General features: G+C 39.5%; 1 protein-coding gene across 1 annotated transcript; it reads left to right on the forward strand.

The window, feature by feature from the left end:
* On the forward strand, positions 18,277 to 22,839 carry LOC109231532. The gene is made up of 3 exons (XM_019397193.1): positions 18,277 to 18,366; positions 21,888 to 22,077; positions 22,388 to 22,839. The coding sequence occupies exons 1-3, from the start codon at positions 18,277 to 18,279 to the stop codon at positions 22,837 to 22,839; spliced, it is 732 nt and encodes a 243-aa protein (XP_019252738.1).

Consider the following 23,264-nt stretch of genomic DNA (forward strand, 5'->3'; position numbering starts at 1 on the left):
AATAACCAAGCAATCCATCGGTTCGAAAACTAATATAGCCCATGATCCTACAATCCGATCGTCATTAGCAGACTCCACCACTTAGCTCGAAGCCATAGAACACCTCATCAGCAACCCAAAGTACCATATCTTCAGAGCATGCCCCAAATCCTACACGGCTATTTAGCTGAATACTTCAAACATTCATGCAATACTGATCATAGAACACCTCGAAGACTCTGCCAAGCGCTTACCCATCATTGCAATAGTCAAACGACTTTCCCAAATGCTGAGAAATGATAACATATACACTCCACCGAATGGAACCCTCATACGAGACACACGATTCAAACTCATCACACAGGAGATGGCCCACCGATATACTCAAATCGACACCTTGACATGAACCCACCTTAATCACAACTGCCAGGCCACCAACAAATCTTCCCAAATTTGTGCTTACCAAAAAAATATAAGAACCCGCCTCATAACATAAATGAACGACTGCGAGATCTAACACTACACATGTTCTTGAGGTTAGACAACACATCACGATGATCATCGGGCATCCATAACACTTTGTAATCCATCTGCAGCATCACAGATGGTCGGCACATAGCGAATTGAGTGCACAACATCACATATGAGCGATTGGGAAGAGTCAAAGTCGTAGATTTCAAGCTGAAACAAGGCCGCATGATAAGGAAAGAAGAAAGGAAAATTTTCCTAAATGTCCTGTAGCCTCCCAAAGATAGGAATGGACGTCATCATACTGATCCGCAAGACTCTACTAGACACTTGCTCAAGACTCGTAGAACCTATAAACCTAGTGCTCTGATACCACCTTATCACGACCCAAAAACCACTAATCGTGATGGCACCTAACTCGATCCGCTAGGTAAGACATCTAACAGAAAAATACAATCCAAATGAGATTATAGGAAAATAGTAAAGAATTATCTGATCATTTACAAATTTACCCGAGAACTGGTAGTACGAACCGTGAGCTTCTAAGACATGGAATTTACAAAGCTAGTACAAATAATTACACGATCTGCTTGAAATTGACATAAACAGATTACCAAAATCTAAGCTACCAAGGAAAAGTGGCAGCTATATTCGAAATGCACGAATATCATTAGAGTCAGATCCCAAAATCACCAGCAGCTCCGCTCCAAAAATCTGCACGCAATGTGCAGAAGTGTAATATAAGTACAACCGACCCCATGTACCCAGTAAGTATCTTATCTAACCTCGTCGAAGTAGTAATGAGGCTTTTCAGTTTAAAGATACTCACCAATAAAACCTGCACCGTAAATTAGCAATAGAACTATACCACGATATAATAGAGAAGAATACATGAAACGGATACGCAAAACAATAACCGAGTGCTAGTTGAGGTCATAATTTAGCATCTTACAACACCACGACCAATAATTTCCTTAGAATGAAACCAATAAACCACGACAATCACTGCATAACTTTCATAGCATGAGGAACGACTCTGATATCAAGTCAATTACACGGCATCACCCTTCATATTTTTTTCTCATCCTCACCCAATACGTATAACCGAACTAACTAGATGACATAAATACTGATAACATGAATTACAAAGTAGCAAATACGCAATTAGCAATAATGAATGAGGATATACAGGTAGGCAACAGTAAAGGACTAGGCGAAAAGCATGTGAGTAATGGCAGCAATTCAATAATGAACGAGGATACACAGGCAGGCAACAGTAAAGGACTAGGCGGAAAGCATGTGAGTAATGGTAGCAATTGGAAAGCAAAGAATATCAACTTCGACTAACTAGAATGATGGAGGCCTAAGTACAGGTATAACAAATAAGAAGGAAACACATGATCCTTACAAGTTAACAAGTAGAGGCATGAATTACTAACACAGTAAGAAAAGGGGTTGTACTAAAATGCAATAGAATGGACACGGCATAGATGTAATTATAACAATAGGAAGTAGGCATGTGTTTGCGAATTAAACAAGTAGAAGATATGGACAGCACAACAACGATTGAAATAGAGAGCAAGGGCACGGCAATAACAACAAGTCACACAAGATCTATAAGTACGACAATAACCGCTCAAGATAAAGACATGAACATATACACGATATCATAACATAATGCATGTCCCTCATCCTCGCCTGCGCGGAAATACCCATTGTGCCACGAGCTCACGATAATATAAAAGCATAACAATATAAATGAAATGGCACATCATCACCCTTCATGCTTTTACTCTCAAATGATGTGGCACGGCATCACCCTTCGTGCTTTTACTATCAATAATATGGCACGACATCACCCGTCGTGATTTTACTCTCAATAATATGGCACGGCATCACCCTTCGTGGTTTTACTCTCAATAATATGGCACGACATCACCCTTCATGTTTTTACTCTCAATAATATGGCACGGCATCACCCTTCGTGCTTTACACTCTCCCTCACATGATAATGTAAAAACAATGGCACGACATCACCCTTTGTGCTTTACACTCTTCCTTACCAAACATGTATATATCAGTGATAAAACATGTCAGGAAGCATAAATAACATCGAGGAGAGTGTTTAAACGAATATTCCAAACGAATCCCAGTCATAACTTTACAAGCCAACAATGATTCAATAAAACCCTCAAGAACCGTATTATTCAAGTACTCCAACATATCTCACGAATGATCAACAACACAAGAATAGAATCCAGTATCTCAAGAATATCGGTTGTAGCAATGTGTTAAAGACTACGCATAGTGATAACCGAATTAGACATATCCATGTATTCTCAGAATTCCATAAGATTTGATCAAGTTATAATAAGCTATGTCTTGATTTCTAACATTAGTACTATGTTCTTAGTATCTAAGAGTCTAGTAAGGCATGAAGCAAGAAGGTCACATAATACTACAAGACACAATTATAACATAATCTACCCTCAAGAATGATTAACCCTGGCACATACATACACGCTCGTCACCTCATATATGTATTACCCCCGCATGTAGCAAACAATGTCAAATAGTAGGAAAAATTCCCTCCACAAAGTTAGGCAAGACACTTACCTTAATTCAGCTAACTCAATACTCAAGTTTAGCCTTTTTCCTTTACCAATTCACCTCCGCTCGACCCAACCTAGCCAAAGACGACTTGAATACATCACACAATGCAAGAGAAGACCAATTTCAATTAATAAAGCTGTGATCTTTATTCAATTTCTAAAAAGTCAATAAAAGTCAAACCCCGGGCCCGCCCGATCAAAACCCGGGTCTAAGGGTAGATCTTGACTACCCATAGCCTTACGAGTCCAAATATATGTTTTGTTTTCAAATCCGAGACCTATCAACTCTCAAATCCTAAATTTTCATTTTTAAAAACTTTGACAAAATTTCCAAATTTTCCCTAGATTTCTCATGAATTTGATGTTAAATCTTATATAAAATTATGAAATATAGTTGAGAATTGATTAGAGGCACTTACCCAATGATTTGGTATGAAAGTCCCTTCACAAAATCGCCTCTCATTGAAGCTAGGGTTCAAAATACATCAAAATGAAGCTGAGTCTCGGAATTCTCAGCTATATACATGCTGCACATGTCGCATTTGCGTCATGGGGTTCGCAAATGCGAAGAAATCATCGCAAATGCGAAGATTGAAATTCTCTAAAGCCTTCGCAAATGCGACCAAATAGGTCATAAATGCGAACAAACCCAGCTCAGGATTTTATCGCATTTTTGATACTGAGTCCGCAAATGCGAACTCAACAGGCCTTGCAAAAGCGACAAACTCCTCGCAAATGCGAGTCCTTTCCCCAGCAGCCCAGCTTCGCAAATGCGAGGCTGCTCTGCAATTGTGATAGTCACATTCACGACAAAAACATCTCAAATGTGATGATACCAGTACCAGCAATCAAAGTCATGAGAAATCATTCCAGAACCAATCTGAAACTCACCCGAACCCTCGAGGCTCCAAACTAATCTTGCACATAGATCCAGAAACACAACACAAACTCGCTGGCGCACTCATAAAAATAACCTCTAAAAGCATGGATCGGATGCAGAAACGCATGAAGATCAAACTAAACTTGAAGAACTTCTAGAATCGCAACCAAACGTCCGAATTATATCAAATCAACTCCAAATGGCGCCAAATTTTGGAGACAAGTTCTATAAGACAAAACAAACCTACTCGAAGCTTCAAATCATGCTTAACAACCTCGCAACGATGAATAACACCTCAAGTCAAAATCAATGAACTTTGAAACTTTCACTTCCACAACCGATGCCGAAACCTATCAAATCACGCCCAAATTACCTCAAATTTTGCACACACACGTCACATTTGACATTACGGACCTACTCTAACTTCCGAAATCAGAATCCGACCCCGATATCAAAAAGTCCACTCCCGGTCAATCTTCCCAAAAGTCCAACTTTCGCCATTTCAAGACTAATTCGACTACGGACCTCCAAATTACAATCCGGACGCGCTCCTAAGTCCAAAATCACCCAACGGAGCTAACGGAGCTAATGAAACTCCATTCCGAGGTCAAATACTAAAAAGTCAAACTTGGTCAACTCTTCCAACTTAGAGCTTAAATCTTGAAGTTCATTCTTCCAAATAGATTCCGCATAACTTGAAAACCAATACCGATAATTTACGCAAGTTATAATACGTCATGCGGAGATATTCAAGCCCTCAAAATAATCGAGCGAGTGCAGATTCCCAAAACAACCAGTCGGGTCATGGAGCATTGTTTAGTATAGTCTGGTTTATGGGTATGTAGGCGCCCATACTTATGATCTTGAGGTTACTGAACATCTAGGATGTTTTTCCTTCTTTCATTCCTTGATTGTGCGTTGAGATAACTTGAGATTGACTTTGGAGTATATCTTTCACAGATGTCTAGGACATGCACACCCTTATCTACTGGATGTGGAACTACCCGAGGTGGCAGTCAAGTTGGGGCTCATTAGACTACAAGACATGCTGCTCCTCAACTTGAAGTTGTGAACATGGGTCAACCCCAAGCTGCTATGCCAGATCATGTGCAAGAACAGAGAGTTTAGGATGCTCCACCAGTGCCAACTGTTGTACCTACTGTTACCTTACTGGCAGATGCAATGGCAAGGTTATTGAATGTGTTAGAGGCGGTTCCTACTCAGGATTGAAGTTCAACTCCTCAGGCTACTTTACAAACACAAGCACCTGCACAGACCCAAACTTTCGGGAATAAGGAAGTATCCCTACTAGAGTTCCTTAAATTGAAACCCTAAAAAGTCATCGGTTCTGATAATTCAGCAGATCTAAAGTTTTTGGATGAGAGACTCAAGGCACTACGTGCTCTAGGATGTTCTAGAGAGAGGGTCGTGGAGCTCGCAACATACAAATTGGAGGATATGGCCAATACATGGTATGAAACTGTATTGCTAGGAAGGCCAGCAGGAGCAGCACCACTAACATGGGACGAGTTCATCAAGTTGTTTATGGATCATCAAGCATTCTGAGGCAAAAATATGCTAGAGCTTTGAGAGATTGGTTCAGACTCCAGATACGGATGTGTCAACATATAACACCAAGTTTTGTAATCTTGCAAGATATGCTCCTATTAGTGCCTAACGAAGAAGCTCGAGTTCAGAGGTTTGTTGATGGGCTGGTTGGTCGTCTGTACACTACACTAGCCCTACAGATGAAGACTTTGCCCTACTCTGATGCAATTGATCTCGCTAGAAAGATTGAAAACAAGGGACGTGATGATGTCACGACCCCAAACCCGGTCGTGGTGGCGCCCAACACAATTTCTAGGCAAGCCTGACCACAGTCGTTCCCAAATCAACCGTAAACCTCAAAACCGACAATTTAAAGAGAATATAATAGTTTTAGAATAATAATCCAATATTTATCGAAGAATAGTACTGAGAAATACGAAGTCTGATAAAAACACTCCCAAAAGATCTGGGGTCACGAGTCTAGAGCCTCTAAAACAATCTGAATAACAATATCTGAACGAAAATACTCAAGTCTGGAAATGTATATATATAAATAAAACTGAAATAGGAAGAGTAGTCAGGTCCTGTGAACGTCAAGCAGCTACCTCAACAACCCTGATAAGCTCTGGAAAATAAAGACTGCTCAGCTAAGCCTCCGGTGCACCTGAATCTGCACACAAGGTGCAGGGAGTAGGGGTGAGTACTACCGACTCAGTGAGTAATAAGCATATAAAATGTCTGAAGATAAGAAATCCACGAAATGCCACAAAGCAAAGCTAAAACTAACAGTCCGACACCTTACTACGAACCAACAGCAAAACAACTTCAAATATAACAGTCAAGTAAAATGTAAGGATGCAATGCAATGCACATGAACACGCTGTGGCGTACAGCCCGATCCATTTAACGTCAACAGCGCTCACTGGGGATGTGTACAGACTCCGGAGGGGCTCCTTCAGCCAAAGCGCAATATAATCATACCATTCGCTGCGGCGTGCAGCCCGATCCATACTCAGTCCACAATATGCATATGAGTCACGTAACAGATTCAATTAATTTCCCAATTTCCAATTTATTAAGAAGAATATACTTTAGATATTTAACTTCAGGAAAAGTGACTTAGCATTTCATAACAGTGATTAAACACAGGACTGAGATCAATGATTATACAAAGCATGCTATCACAATGACATTCATCCTCTACGGATGCTACAGATCGGCACAAGGCCCCAAACACGGCAATAAGCCCAGATATATTCAATACAGGGTGTGTATAAGTCGCCAATATAGAAACATTCTTGTTCGGGATGGACCAAGTCACAATTCCCAGTCATAACCAATCCCGCACCTGCCATGGGGTGCGAGTCACGCCCTACAATAGCGTCACAATGTGATAAGCCGGGGTTTCAAACCCTCAGGCCATCATATACACCAACTACTCACCTCTAACCGGCAGTAGAATGGTCCGCAATGCCTTTTCCTTTCGTATCGACCTCCTCGCGCGTTGAATCTAGTCAAAATCACAACGAATACATAAATATGGGTTAAAGAAACATAACCCAATCAAAAATACTCGAAAAATACTAAAATTCACGAATTGGTAAAACCCGAGCCCCGGGCCCACTTCTCGAAAAATTCCGAAAATCACACCAACGGATTCCTCGTCTCGCCACGAGTCTGTACATATAAAGTTTACCGAAAACGGAGCTCAAATGGCCTTTCAAATCCTAAAAATTCGTTTTCAAAAACCAAGCCCTAGGCCTTCACAATTTCTACCCACTTTCATGAATTTGAGTGTTGATTCTTCCATAAAATGGTGTTTTCTAGTCAAGAGACTTACCTCAAATCAATACCCGTTGAAAACCCTCTTCAAATCGCTCAAAAAGCTCTCTTGGCGGAGTAAAAATAGTGGAAAAATAATGTGGGTCGCGGATATAAGGGTTTTAAACATTATGCCAGATTACTGTAGCGACCCCTATGCGATCGCATCACTACCCCTGCGATCGCATAGGCCAAAATTTCCAGGCCCTCAATTCCTCTTACGCGATCGCAGGACAGGCCATGCGATCGCATAGCACTGTCTCCCCCTTCTACGCGATCGCATTACTTCCCACGCGACCGCACTGCCCAATCTCCTCAACCTATGCGATCGCAGACCCCTATACGCGATCGCATAGAGCAAATCTTCATCCCCTGCTGAACCTTCTATGCGATCGCAGGCATACCTACGCGATCGCATAGAGGAAAATTCCTCTGCAATTTCTGCTGCACTTTTTCATGTTCAAAACTCCCCGTTAGCCATCCGAAATCACCCCGAGGCCCTCGGGACCTCAACCAAATACACAGATATGTTCTATTACTTCATTCAAACTTGCTCGTAACATAAAAACACTATCATAAAACACCAAAATCATCGAATTACCACGGATTCAAGCCTATGTTAAACTAAAACTTCCGAAACTTGCATTTGATCTAAAACCCGACCTAAACACCTCCGAATGATCTGAAACTTTGCACGCATATCCAAAATCACCTAACGGAGCTACTGCAACTCTCGGAATTCCCTTCCGATCCTCGGATCAAAATCTCACCTACCATCCAGAATTCGCCAAAATCCAACCTTAGCCAGTTCAAGCCTAATTCTACACCGGACCTCCAAATTTAATTCCGATTGCGCTCCTATGTCACAAATCATTCCCGAAACTAGTCGAATCATCGGAAATCCATTCCGAGCCTTCTAACTCATAAGTCAACATTCGGTTGACTTTTCCAAACTAACCTTCTCATAAAGAGACTTATTGTCTCATTTCTAACCGAACTCTATCCGAATTACTTCAAATTCTCCAAACACATATAATGAAACATATAGAAGCATAAAACGGGGAAAACGGGGCGGTAACTCCTGTAACGACGGGTCGGGTCGTTACAGATGAGCATGGAGCCAGTGATTTAAGTAAGAAGGCCAAGACAGGAGAGTCATTCTGTTACATCCCGTACTTTAATATTAGGATGAGTCGTAGTAATTCATATGAGCTTGAAGGGATTAAGACCATTCATGAGGTTATAAAGGATTTCTGACTATATTATTATAAGACCCTGTAAGTTTAACAACCTTGATACCGTTATATACATTTGATATGGTATTTTGGGTGGAACATTTTTGTAAAAAAGTTTGAAAAATATAATTTTATATAGTTATTAATATTACTACTTTCGAAAATGCTTTAAATTATACACATAATATGATAAAGTTTGTGAGATTTTCATTATTGTAAGGTTATCTTTTAACCATTTTAAGAATTAAGCATATGGAAATTTGTACTCTTTAAATGAGAATAGGAAAATTAAAAATTGAGAAAATATATATATTTTTACATGGACGTTTTAATAAAATAATAGTGTATGTATTGATTTTATATGGTACCACATGACCATGATAGTAGGGTATATAAAGTGTGTTAAAAGAGAGGAGTATTTTAAGTAATTTGAGATAATTCTTAATTATGTGGGTAATTTTTTAATTATTGGGTAATGGGAAATTACTTAAGGAATTGTTGGATAAGACTAATCCCCCCCCCCCCAACGTGGCAGCACCCCATCCCCATTTATGACTCTTAAAGTGTTTGAAAGGTGGCACATTTAAGGGGGTTATGTGATACCAAGCCTTGAAATGTGAGGCCCACACCTATAAGAGCATAAAACCTCTCTAATACAAATAGAGGTGCTTATATTTAAATGGTAGGCAACGGATGTTTAACAAGAATTCAACCAAAAGTTCCTTATCATCTTAGCAACGTGAGTTGCTTCACTCTTTACTTCAAAACGCGAGATTTCATAGCATCTTCAACAATTCAAAACGTGAGATTTTGCAATTATAAGGGAGTACGGTGCAATTTCTCAAGAATATTATACGGATTTTTTCCTACTCTGATCTTTCCGTCACGTGTTTTGTCGCAATTAACGCGTGTTATAGGGGTTGTCAAGAGAATCGACTCAGGTATGTTAAGGCTAGTCCTTCTTTCTTTTGGCATGATCCAAGTAACGATATGTAAACGTAATGACATTCCATAAGTAGTTCTACTCTTAGCAGTTAAGGATGTCTATGTTATTCATTTATGTAAAATGATATTCAATCGTGTCTAAGTATGTTCCTAAGTCTCTAATGAGGTATTTGATTAAGATGTTAATATTTATAATATAGTGATACATGCATCTTCATGCATTTACCACCATGCTACAGCCTGTTGGGCAGTCATGCATATTAATTTACCACCATGCTACGACCGGTTGGGCAGACATGCTTCTTCTTTTACCATCGTGCTACGGATGGTTGGGCAGATATGCATCTTCATTTACCATCGTGCTACGGCCGGTCGGGCAGTCATGCATTTACCACCGAGCTACGGCCATCGGGCAGTTACCACTGATCAGTTGGGCAGTCATGCATCATAAGATATGGATAATAGTCTCAAAGAGAAACATTATATATATATATATATATACATATATACATATATATATATATATATATATATATATGCATATACGGTAGCACTTAGAAGATTCTGGTTGATTCTTGTACGTCTTTAATTAAAGTTGAATTATTGTTATGTTTCAGTTCCGCCTTACATACTCGGTATATTATTCATACAAACGTCCTTTTGTTGGGGACGCCGCATTCATGCCTTCAGGTATAGATAATCAGTTTGACGAGCCCTCATAGTAGACGAGGTTAGCATTCAGCAAAGGATCGGTAAGACTCCACCTCATTTTGAGTGTAGCCGAGTCTATAAGTCATCGTGTTAGAGTTTTGCTACAGACTTATGGTTAGGCCGGTACCCTATCCCATTTGATGTCAAATAATCTTAGAGGCCCTGTAGATAGAGGTTTATTTTGTACAGTATGTCAGAGGCCTTAACGGCCCATATGTATTCATGTTTTAAGAATGATGGTTCATTGATACAGTATTTTCCCACTTATAGTTATACATTATGGGTTGCGGCCATGTTGGCCCATGATAGTTATAGAAAAAAAAAGAGTTACAGAGTGGTTCGCTCCAGCCAGTACGGCACCGGGTGCCAGCCATGCCTCCCCAGGTTTGGGGCGTGATAAAGTGGTATCAGAGCGGGTCGTGTCCAAGGAAGACTACAATGCCGTGCCTAGTAGAGTCTCACAAGAAAAGAAGGTTATCGTTTTACCATTTTAAGAATTAAGCGTGCAAAAATTTGTACTCTTTATATGAGATTAGGAAATTTAGAAGTTGAGAAAATATATGTATTTTTACATGGATGTTTTGATAAAGTAATAGTGTATGTATTGATTTTAAGTGGTGCCACATGACCATGATAGTAGGGTACATACAGCGTGTTAAAAGTAAGTATTATTTTAAGTAATTTGAGATAATTCTTTTATGTGGGTAATTGATTAATTATTGGGTAATGAGAAATTACCTAAGGAATTGTTGGTGTAACGATCCGACTGGTTGTTTTGAGCAATTGCGTCTGATTTGGCAGTTTGAGATCACGAGTAGCTTCATATTATCTGTATCGACTCGCGTGCGCGGTTGGATTCTGTTTCCGGATGAATCGGAGTTGAATTGGAAGAAGAAATCTAGTTTTGGAAGCTTAAGCGGCGAGAGTTTGACCGGAATTAGACTTTTGAGTAAACGACCGCGGAATAAGTTGCGGATGATGTCAGTAGCTTCGTATGGTGATTTTAGACTTGGGCGTGCGTTCGAATTTGGATTTGGAGGCTCGTAAGATAATTAGAGGCATTTCGGTGAGAGTTGGAAAATAGAAGATTTTTGGAAAAGTTTGAACCCGAGATGCATTTGGTGTTGTTTTGAGTAATTCAAAGGCTCAACTAAATTTTAATGATGTTATTGGATGTGTTGGTACATTTAGTTGAGGTCCCAGGGGCCCTCAGGTGTGTTTCGGGTGAGTTTTGAGCGAGTCTGGACATTCCGGAACATAGAAAATGGATCTAATGCTTAAATCTTCGCTGGAGGCAGAAGTCTTACCGCTGAGGCGGAGGTTTTTCTGCGGTCCGCGGTCATGAAGAATCCGCAGGTCGTTGGTCCAACTTCGGAAGCCTATATCTTTTGATCTACAAGTAATTTGGAGATGATTCAAACACAATAGTTGTAGCTCTTTGAATCTAGTTTTCAGAAACATATTATAATAAGGATTGAGACATCTGTAGAGAAAGTTATGGCCAAAACACTAAAGTCTGTCACTGCAGCCAACATCCACTGCGGTCAGCGGTGGATTTACCGCGGTCAGTGCTGCTCCACCGCGGTCAGTGGCGATTTTCCGCGGTTAGCGGTGAGGGAATCCGGAAGGTGCATTGTAAATACGAGATTTGGGGTTTTTTTTTTTCATATTTGGACCTAGGGAGCTCGGTTTGTGGCGGTTTTTCGAAGGTTTTTCAAGAAATTCATCGGGGTAAGTGATTCTAACTCGGATTTGGCTAAAACATGAATCTATCATTGAATTCATCATTTGATTCGTGATTTGGGATGAAATTTGTAAAGTCTTTCAAAAATGTAAAATGATGATTTGAAGGACCAATTGGTCTCGGAAGTGGATAATTTTGGTATGGGTCAACTCGTATCGGAATGGGTATTTGGTTTTTGTAAATTTTGTTGGGTTCCGAGGTGCAGGCCCGGGGAGTTGACTTTCGTTGACTTTTTGCGAATTGTATAAGAACCATAGTGTTGTTAATTGAAATTGTTTCTCTTGCATTGTTTGATGTATTCAAGTCATTTTTTGCTAGATTGAGCTGAGCATTGGTGAATTGATTAAGGAAAAGCTAAATTGAGTATTGAATTGGCCGGATTGAGGTAAGTATCTTGCCTAACCTTGTGTGGGGGAATTTCCCCTTAGGCATTGAGTCTTATGTGGAAATTGTTTGAATGAAAAATCATGTACGCGAGGTGACGAGTACGTACTTGAGTTATATGTGCAAATTATGCCTGCTGAAAATTGTAGACACCCTTAAGTATTAAATTGAAAAATTGTGGAAACTTAGTAAATCCTTGAATTGTCATGCCTCAGTGTTTGTTTTGTTGAATTTGTATTTAGAAGAGAATTCGGTATGATTGCGACTTGGAAATTTATGTGAATTTTGTGTGATCGTTGATTTGGTATTTCCTGGAAATAATTATATTATGGATTTTTCCGTGTGCAAATAACTAAATAAGGTAAGAAGAGGCATTAATTTAATTATCGAAAATTTGGATTAAAGAAGGTGTTGTCCTATGATGAATTATTTTTTCATCCTTGTTGTTGTTTTGAGGTTTTATATACCTTCTGTGGAGTCTTGGGCTTTTCGTTGTGAAATTAATTGATTTTGTTGTATCTTTGGAATTGATTGTGTCTTATGGACAATTTGTGAAATGAATAGTTGCATGGTGTTGTTGTGATAATATTCCGTGTAAATTATTATATAATTGGAGTTATTATTATGAGGACATAAGGGAGGCATTCCATTGTTGATATTACGTGGGTATAAGGGTGGCATTTCAGTGTGGTTATGTGTGTTGGGATATTGTCTGGGCAGAGCGATAAGGGAGGCTATTATACGGAGCGACAAGGGAGGCTATTATAGGAGCGATAAGGGTGGCTATAAGAGAGATATGGGTGGCTAGTGTCAGGGATGATATGTGATGATGTAGGGTCTTGTGTTGGTAATTGTTATGTGATGATGAGGAGATATTGTGTTAGTAATATTTATGTTGTGTTGTGAATTCCTTGTGAGTTCTTTTACATATTGTGCAATTTAATTTATAAATTTCGTAAATTTGATAATAGTCAGATATATATGTTGAAATTATGAGCTTGTGAATATTATCGGGCGGATTATGATATGGGCATGAGGTGCCGGTGAGATATGATGAATTTATTATTGGCATGTGAATTTTCCGTGCAGTGGTGATATGAAATATGGGCCCGAGGTGTCGTGAGTAAATGATAACGATATTGGCACGTGAGTTGTCCGTGCGGTTGTGATAGTAATATTGGCACAAGGTGCCTTGGAAATATGAAAATGGGCTGAGACCCGTATTATATGATTTGAAATGAGGTGTCACATGGTGACTTTTATTTGAAAGAATTATATTCGAAAAATATTATTTGAAAGAATTTTTATTCAAAAGATATTTATTTGGAAGAATTATATTCGGAAGATATTTGTTGAAAGAATTATATTGGGAAGATATTTGTTTGAAAGAATTATATTAGAAAGATAATTATTTGAAGGAAGTGTATTCGAAATATATTTATCAGAAAATATTATATCCTAAAGATTATTATTTGAAAGATGTATAGGCGAAAGAATTATATTTGAAGTACTTGATTAATTGATTGCACTCGTATTCATTATTCGTTGAGCAATATTTATGGCATTCTTGTTGCCCTGCCGTTTATATCAGTGGTTGATTATTGTTTCCATTATCGTTATCTGTTTCCTATTATTTTTTGTATACTATATTGCACAGGTTGTTAGACTAGTGAGTGTCTTGACTGTACCTCGTCACTACTCCACCGAGGTTAGTCTTGATACTTACTGGGTACCGCTGTGGTGTACTCATACTACACTTATGTACAATTTTTTATGTACAGAGCCAGGTATTGGAGATATAGGACTTGGATAGAGTTAGAGTTTGATTTCAAGGATTCAAGGTAGAGCTCCTTGGTCGTCGCAGTCCTTTGGAGTCTTTCCCTTTTGTCGTACCGTTAATTATTATTATTCGAGCAGTATTGTATATTTAATTTCCTTCAGATCATTTCATGTATTCAGTTAGAGTTCGTGACTCAGTACTACCAGTCTTGGGAGATTGTATATTTATTTTCGCTGTTGGTTTCGATTATATATAAAATAAAAAAATGGCTTGAATTGTTATTACAATCGGCTTACTTAGTCTTAGAGACTAAGTGCCATCACGACACTTATGGTGGGATTTTTGGTCGTCACAAGTTGGTATCATAGCTCTAGGTCCATAGGTTCTACGAGTCACGAACGAGTTTAGTAGAGTCTTGCGGATCAGTACGGAGACGTCTATACTTATCTTCGAGAGGCTACAGATCTGTTAGGAAATTTCCACTTCTTTCATTCCTTTCGTGCGGATTTGTTGATTGTGGAATTTGAGCCTTTGCATCTCTATTCTCTCACAGATGGCGAGGACACGTGCTACGGGGTCAGCTGAACAGACACCCGCGCATACTGCTAGGGCCGCAAGAGGTCGGGGCCGAGGTAGGGCACATGTCACAACTAGAACACCTTCAGAGCAGCAGTTGAGGAGCCGCCAATAGCTCCAGTTGGAGGACATGTACCAGAAACACATATGGTTACCCCCGGACTTCAGGGGACTTTAGCACAGTTCCTAAATATGTTTGGTACATTAACTCAGGCGGGACTGATCTCTATTTCACCAAATAATTCGCAGATAGGAGGAGTAGCTCAGACTCCTACAACCCGTACTCCTGAGCAGCAGGTTCACATTGGTCAAGTTTCGAGTGTAGTACCGGTACAGCCTATCATTCCGATTCAGCCTGAGGTCAGGCCAAGAGCATAAGAAGAAGAACAAAAGAGACTTGAGAGGTTTAAGAGGTCTGACCCACCTACTTTTAGTGGCACAGCTACAGAGGACGCTCAGGGATTTCTAGAAAAGTGTCACCGTATTCTGCGCATCATGGGTATTGTGGAAGTAAGTGGAGTCGCCTTTACTACATTTCAGCTGTCAGTAGCAGCGTATCAGTGGTAGTAAGTCTATGAAGAAGGTAGACCAGTCGATGTAATACCACCAACTTGGGCTCAATTTTCGGAAATGTTTTTGAAAGAGTTTGTTCGTGAGACTTTTCGAGATACGTGGCCCATAGAGTTTGAACGGTTACGTTAGGGCACAATCACAGTGTCAGAATATGCCATCAAGTTCAGTGAGTTAGCTCGTCGAGCACCTGCTTTGGTTCCTACCGTCAAAGAGCGGGTCCGCAGTTTCATTGAGGGACTCGATTATGATATTAAAATATGCATGGCTCAAGAGTTGCAAACCGATATTCCATTTCAACAAGTAGTGGAGATTGCGAGGAGAATCGAGGGCGTATTAGCTGAGGAAAAGGAGTATAAGGAGACCAAAAGGTCTCGAAGCAATGGAGGGTTCAGTGGATTTTACTCTTCAGCTATGAACCATTATGGCAGAGGCTCTAGCAGTCGGTCAGCTCAGTCCGCTCATCAGAGTACTCAGGTTGCTCCAGTAAGTTTTAATAGTGCACCACCGACACGAGGTTCTTATAGTGGTTATTCCATTTATCCGGCACAGACTCAATACGAGCAGCCACGACCTCAGAAAGGTTGTTATGAGTGTGGTGATATTAGGCACATCATGAGATATTGTCCCAGACTTGGGAGAGGTGGATTTCATCAAAACACTCAGGCTACGGGCCCCAATGCAATTGCTGCCCCACATGCTAAGCCTGTTAGGGGTGGAGGGCAGGCGGGTAGAGGGAGCCCCAGAGGGGGAGGCCCATTCCATTGATATATTTGCTATGGCGTCGTTATAGGTATGACCTCGAACTGTTATAAAAGGATACTTTTCATGAATTTGATTTAGTTGTGAATATTGAGGCGAGTCCCCCTATTATGTGCCACTTATGGTGAGCATTGTTATTTTGTGACCCACTAAAATGTTTATCTTTGTTAGGAGATTTGATGTTGTTAGCCCGTGTCTATCATTCCTATTTTTATTTTCACACTATTGAGAGTTATAAGTATGAACGTGACTTTCTATTACTCACTATAGTGGATTTTAATGTGATTACGGAATAATTGATTTCAGTTTTATGAATTATATGCCCTATTGGTATGGGGGTCCATTATATGTTGTGAAATTATTTATCGGAATTTATGACAAGAGAAAAGAAAAGAATTCAGCTGGCACAATGTGCAAATACTTGTAATTCAGAGTTGAGGACGAGATCCTCACATTTTTATATGATGTGAAATATTTAAAATGGGCTATGTGCCGTGATGGAAGTTATATAAGGACGAGATCCTTGTGATGAAAATTTATGTGTTTAAATTCTCCCTTTTGTGAAATTATAATTTGTACTATAGTAGTAATAGGGAGTCATGCTTGTTAGGATTATTTGAGAATTCTTTTATGTGTTATTGTGCATATTCTGCCAAATTCGTGTTGTGATTATTGAGTTTTAGCCTATGAGGTGAGTGCCCAGGTGGCGTAAAATGTGACTCGTTAATTCGGGTAAATAATTATGAGGTCTTCATGCCTCGTGCCTCGTTGTTAGTAAAGTGGAGGTTTGAAATGAGATTTTTGTTAACATGAGGTTAATTGGCAATGTTGTGATTTATAAACAACTATTAAGACCAGAGACGTGGTTATGGGCATACATATGATGTGTTTCACGTCCAAATATCATTATGATAATGCAGTGCTTGTAATGCTGAGATTAGTGTTATTGATATATACATTGTGGTGCTTGGTTGGTTTGTGGATGTGTTGTTAGGAGTCGTTTTGGTGTTACTCTGGCAGGTGGTTAGGCCCAATTACAGGGGAGACTCTGCCGAAATTTCTGAAAAATTTGGGACATTGAGATGTGCGAAGAAAGAGATAAGTTATGTTATGTGTTTGAGGGCGGACTCTACTTCTCACTTGAGTACGAATGACCCTAAGTGGGGAAGAATGTACAGCCCGGAAAAATTTCGAAGTAATTAAGCGCTATTAGAAGTTGATGTGTGTTGAAATGAGACTAATGCAGTGTGATGATGTAGAATTCAGGTCCTATGACGAATGTCAGATGTTGAAGTTTGGGTCCTGTCCTAAGGTTATGGACTAAGGATGGGGTGAGACCTTCAGTTAAGTTGAATGGTCAGTCTTACATAGGTTTGGGTGATGGGGAATCGCCCCGGGTGTTTGCATGGTGAGCTCATGCAGTGGCTCGATGGCTTTAGAACGACTCCGGGCACGTTTGAGGACGAATGTATGTTTAAGTGGAGGAGGATGTAACGACCCGACTGGTCGTTTTGAGCAATTGCATCTGGTTGAGCAGTTTGAGATCACGAGCAGCTTCATATTATCTGTATCAACTTGCGTGCGTGGTTGGATTCTTTTTCCGGATGAATCGGAGTCGAATTGGAAGAAGGAATCTAGTTTTGGAAGCTTAAGCGGTGAGAGTTTGGCCGGAATTAGACTTTTGAGTAAACGACCCCGGATGATGTCAGTAGCTTTGTATGGTGATTTTGGACTTGGGCATGCATTCGGATTTGGATTTGGAGGCCCGTAAGATAATTGGAGGCATTTCGGCGAGAGTTGGAAAATAGAAGATTTTTGGAAAAGCTTGAACCCGAGATGGATTTGGTGTTGTTTTGAGTAATTCGAAGGCTCGACTAGATGTTAATGATGTTATGGGATGTGTTGGTACATTTGGTTGAGGTCTCGGGGGGCCTCGGGTGTGTTTCGGGTGAGTTTTGAGCGAGTGCGGACATTCCGGAACTTAGATAATGGATATGATGCTTAAATCTTCGCTAGGGGCTAAAGTCTTACCGCTGAGGCGGAAGTCTTTCCGTTGAGGCGGAGGTCTTACCGCTGAGGCGGAGGTTTTTCCGCGGTCCGCGGTCATGTAGAATCCGCAGGTCGTTGGTCCAACTTCGGAAGCCTATATCTTTCGATCTACACGAAATTTTGAGATGATTCAAAAACGAAAGTTGTAGCACTTTGAATCTAGTTTTCAGAAACATATTATAATAGGCATTTGGACATCTTTATCGAACGTTATGGCCAAAACACAAAAGCTTGCCTCTGCAGTCAACATCCACCGCGGTCAGCGGCGATTTGCCGCGGTCAGCAGTGAGGGAATCCGGAAGGTGCATTATAAATACGAGATTTGGGGTTTTTATTTCATATTTTGACCTAGGGAGCTCGGTCTGTGGCGATTTTTTGAAGGTTTTTCAAGAAATTCATCGGGGTAAGTGATTCTAACTTGGATTTGGTTAAATACATGAATCTATCATTGAATTCATCTTTTGATTCGTGATTTGGGATGAAATTTGGGGAAAATTTGTAAAGTCTTTCAAAAATGTAAAATGATGATTTGAAGGACCAATTGGCAATGGAAGTGGATAATTTTGGTATGGGTTAACTCGTACCGGAATGGGTATTAGGTTTTTGTAAATTTTGTCGGGTTTCGAGGTGCAGGCCCGGGGAGTTGACTTTCGTTGACTTTTTGCGAATTGTATAAGAATCATAGTGTTGTTAAATTGAAATTGTGTTCTCTTGCATTGTTTGATGTATTCAAGTCGTTTTTGGCTAGATTGAGTTGAGTGTTGGTGAATTGGTAAAGGAAAAGCTAAATTGAGTATTGAATTGGCCGGATTGAAGTAAGTATCTTACCTAACCTTGTGTGGGGGAATTTCCCCTTAGGCATTGAGTCTTATGTGGAAATTGTTTGAATGAAAAACTATGTACGCGAGGTGACGAGTACGTACTTTATTTATATGTGCAAATTATGCCTGCTGAAAATTGTAGACACCCTTAAGTATTAAATTGAAAAATTGTGGAAACTTAGTAAATCCTTGAATTGTCATGCCTCAGTGTTTGTTTTGTTGAATTTGTATTTATAAGAGAATTCGGTGTGATTGCGACTTGGAAATTTTTGTGAATTTCGTGTGATTGTTGATTTGGTATTTCCTGGAACTAATTATATTATAGATTTTTCCGTGTGCAAATAATTAAATAAGGTAAGAAGAGGCATTAATTTAATTATCGAAAATTTGGATTAAAGAAGGTGTTGTCCTATGATGAATTATTTTTCCATCCTTGTTGTTGTTTTGAGGTTTTATATACCTTGTGTGGAGCCTTGGGCTTTTTGTTGTGAAATTAATTGATTTTGTTGTATCTTTGGAATTGATTGTGGCTTATGGACAATTTGTGATATGAATTGTTGTATGGTGTTGTTGTGATAATATTCCGTGTAAATTATTGTGTAATTTGAGTCATTATTATGAGGACATAAGGGAGGCATTCCATTGTGGATATTACGTGGGTATAAGGGTGGCATTTCAGTGTGGTTATGTGTGTTGGGATATTGTCTGGGCAGAGTGATAAGGGTGGCTATTATACGGAGCGATAAGGGAGGCTATTATACGGAGCGATAAGGGTGGCTATTATAGGAGCGATAAGGGTGGCTATATTCAAGGTAGAGCTGCTTGGTCGTCGCAGTCCCTTGGAGTCTTTCCCTTTTATCATACCGTTAATTATTATTCGAGCAGTATTGTATATTTAATTTCCTTCATATCATTTCATGTATTCAGTTAGAGTTCGTGACTCAGTACTACCAGTCTTGGGAGATTGGATCTTTATTTTCTCTGTTGGTTTTGATTATATATAAATTAGAATAAAAATGGCTTGAATTGTTATTATAATTGGCTTACTTAGTTTTAGAGACTAAGTGCCATCACGACTTATGGTGGGATTTTGGGTCGTGACAATTGGATAAGACTAAACCCCCTAACTTGGCAGAACCCCCCATCCCCATTTATGACTCTTAAAGAGATTGAAAGGTGGCATATATAAGGGGGTTACGTGACACCAAGCCTTGAGATGTGGGGCCCACACCTATTAGAGCATAAAAACTCTCTAATGCAAAGAGAGGTGCTTATATTAAAATGGTAGGCAACGGATCTTTAACAAGAATTCGACCAAATATTCCTTATCATCTTAGCAACGTGAGTTGCTTCAACCTTTCCTTCAAAACATGAGATTTCATAGCATCTTTAACATTTCAAAACGTTATATATTGCAATTATAAGGGAGTACGGTGCAATCTTTCTCAAGAATATTTTACGAATTTTTCCCTACCCTGATCTTGCCGTCACATGTTTTGTCATAATTAACGTGCGTTAGAGGGATTTTCATGAGAATCGACTTAGATATGTTAAGCCTAGTCCTTCTTTCTTTTTGGCATGATCCAAGTAACGGTACGTAAACATAATAATATTCCATAAGTGGTTCTACTCTTAGCAGTTAAGGATGTCTATGTTATTCATTTCTGTAAAATGATATTCAAGCGCGTCTAAGTATGTTCCTAGCTCTCTATTGAGGTATTTTATAAAGATGTTAATGTTTATAATATAGTGATACATGCATCTTCATGCATTTATCACCGTGCTACGGCCGGTTGGGAAGTCATGCATATTCATTTACCACCGTACTACGGACGGTTAGGCGACATGCATCTTCATTTACCACCATGCTACTGGTCGGGAAGTCATGCATTTACCACCGAGCTACGATCGGTTGGGCAGTTACTACCGGTTGGGCTGTTATGTATTATTATATACCACCGAGCTACGGCCCATTGGGCAGTTACCACTGATCAGTTGAGTAGTCATGCATCATAAGATATGGATAATAGTATGAATATACGGTGGCACTTTAGAGATTCAGGTTGATTCTTATATGTATTTAATTAATGTTGACTTATTGTTATGTTTCAATTCCGCCTCAAATACTCAGTACATTATTCGTATTGACGTCTTTTTGTTGGGGACATTGCATTCATACCTGTAGGTATAGACAATAAGTTTGATGAGCCCTCATAGTAGACGAGGTTAGCATTGAGCAACTTTGTATTTGTTCTCATGCAAAATGGCCGCGTTATAGCTTATGCTTCGAGACGGATGAAAAAGCACAAGCAAAACTCTCCTACACATGATTTTGAGATGGATGCAGTGGCATTTGCTCTAAAAATTTGGAGGCATTACCTATACGGCGAAACTTGTGAGATTTTTATACTGACCATAAAAGTCTGAAGTATATTTTTCAGCAAAGAGGTTTGAATCTTCGGCAGCGTCGTTGGATGGAACTACTCAAAGACTATGACTGTTCTATTTTGTATCATCCTAGAAAAGCCAATGTGGTGGGTGATGCATTGAGTAGAAAATATATAGGGAGTTCGCACATATAGATCCTACAAAGAGACGTTTGGCCAAAGATTTTCAGAGACTAGAAGGTAAAGGTATCAGATTTAGTGTCAGAAATTCAGAGGCATTGTTAGCTTGTGTTCAAGTTAAGTCTTCATCAGTTGAGCCCATTAAGGCGACCCAATATGAGGATGGGCAATTATGCAAATACAGAGATGAGGCCTTAGCTGGTAAAAGCAAAGATATGATTATTGAAAGTGATGGTGTTTCGAATGGGTGACAACCTATGTGTAGCAGACATAGATGGGTTGAGACAAGCCACTCTTGAAGAAGCCCACAACTCAAGATACACTATACATCCTGGATCCATAAAAATGTACCATGACTTGAAGCAATTTTATTGGTGGGGAGGTATGAAGAAAGATGTTACTAACTTTGTTTCTAATTGTTTGACTTGTCAGCAGGTCAAGGCTGAGCATCAGCGGCCCGGAGGACTACCACAACAAATTGAGATTCCAGATTGGAAATGGGAAAAAATTACTATAGATATTGTCACCGGGATACCACAAACTCTTAGAGGTTATGACTCTGTATGGGTGATTGTAGATCAAGTGACAAAATCAGCACAAAATTTTCCGGCTTCACGGAGTTCCAGTATCAATCATCTCTGATAGAGGATTGCAATTAGCTTCATGCTTTTGGAAATCTTTTCAAGAAGCGTTGGGTACATGAGTAGATCTTAGTACTGCATTTCATCCACAGACAGATGGGCAATCTGAACGTACTATATAGATCTTGGAGGATATGTTGAGAGTTTGCATTCTTGAGTTTGGAGGTAGTTGGGACGCTTATCTACCTTTAGCTGAATTTGCTTACAACAATAGCTTCTAGTCCAGTATTCAAATGGCAACATACGAAGCATTGTATGGTAGAAAATATCGTTCTCCTATTGGATGGTTTTAAGGCTGTGAGACTAGCTTATTAGGACCCGACTTAGTACAAGAAGCTATTGACAAGGTTCAATTAATTAGGCAGAGATTTCTCACAGCTCAAAGCAGACAAAAGTCTTATGCAGATAAGAGAAGAAGAGATTTAGTTTTCAAAATTGGGGACAAAGTGTTCCTACGAGTCTCCTCTATGAAAGGTATGATGCGATTTGGAAAAAGAGGTAAACTGAGCCCCAAGTTTGTAGGACCGTATGAGATACTAGACCGAGTGGGAGCTTTGGCTTATCGTTTGGCACTTTCTCCTGAGTTGTATTTTATTCATCCAGTGTTACATGTCTCTATGCTTAGAAAATGTATGTCGGACTCCTCTCATGTGCTTGAAGCACCGACTATACCGTTTGACGAAAAGTTGTCTTACGAGGAGGAACCGATGGTTATTGTTCATAGACAAGTAAGAAAGCTACGGTAAAAAAATATTGTGTTCTTGAAAGTCTTATGGAGAAACCATACAGTTTAAGAAGCAACATGGGAAGTGGAAGATGCTATGCGAGTCAGGTATCCCCATTTATTTCAGTCTACGGGTACGTATTTTAGTTAAATCGGGGATCGAATTTCATAACGTGGAGAGGACGTAATATCCCAGTATTTTAAATAAGAACATATTGGATATTTAATAAAAAAAAATTTAAGTCCAAAGGGAAAAAAAGAACTAACTAATAAAACAAAAAAAAAAGGAAAAGGAATTGAAACAAAAGGGCGGAAGCCCATTAGAAGCCTATCTGCAAAATTGAAAAGGGTTAGGGGAAGGGGAATGAAGAAAAAGCTTCAGGAAAAACGAAAAACAAAAACGATCAGAGAAAGAAAGAAGGAAAAGAGAAAAGGAGGAGGAAGAAC

This window comes from Nicotiana attenuata, chromosome 8 (genome assembly GCF_001879085.1).
Source record: "Nicotiana attenuata strain UT chromosome 8, NIATTr2, whole genome shotgun sequence".
NCBI lineage: Eukaryota > Viridiplantae > Streptophyta > Magnoliopsida > Solanales > Solanaceae > Nicotiana > Nicotiana attenuata.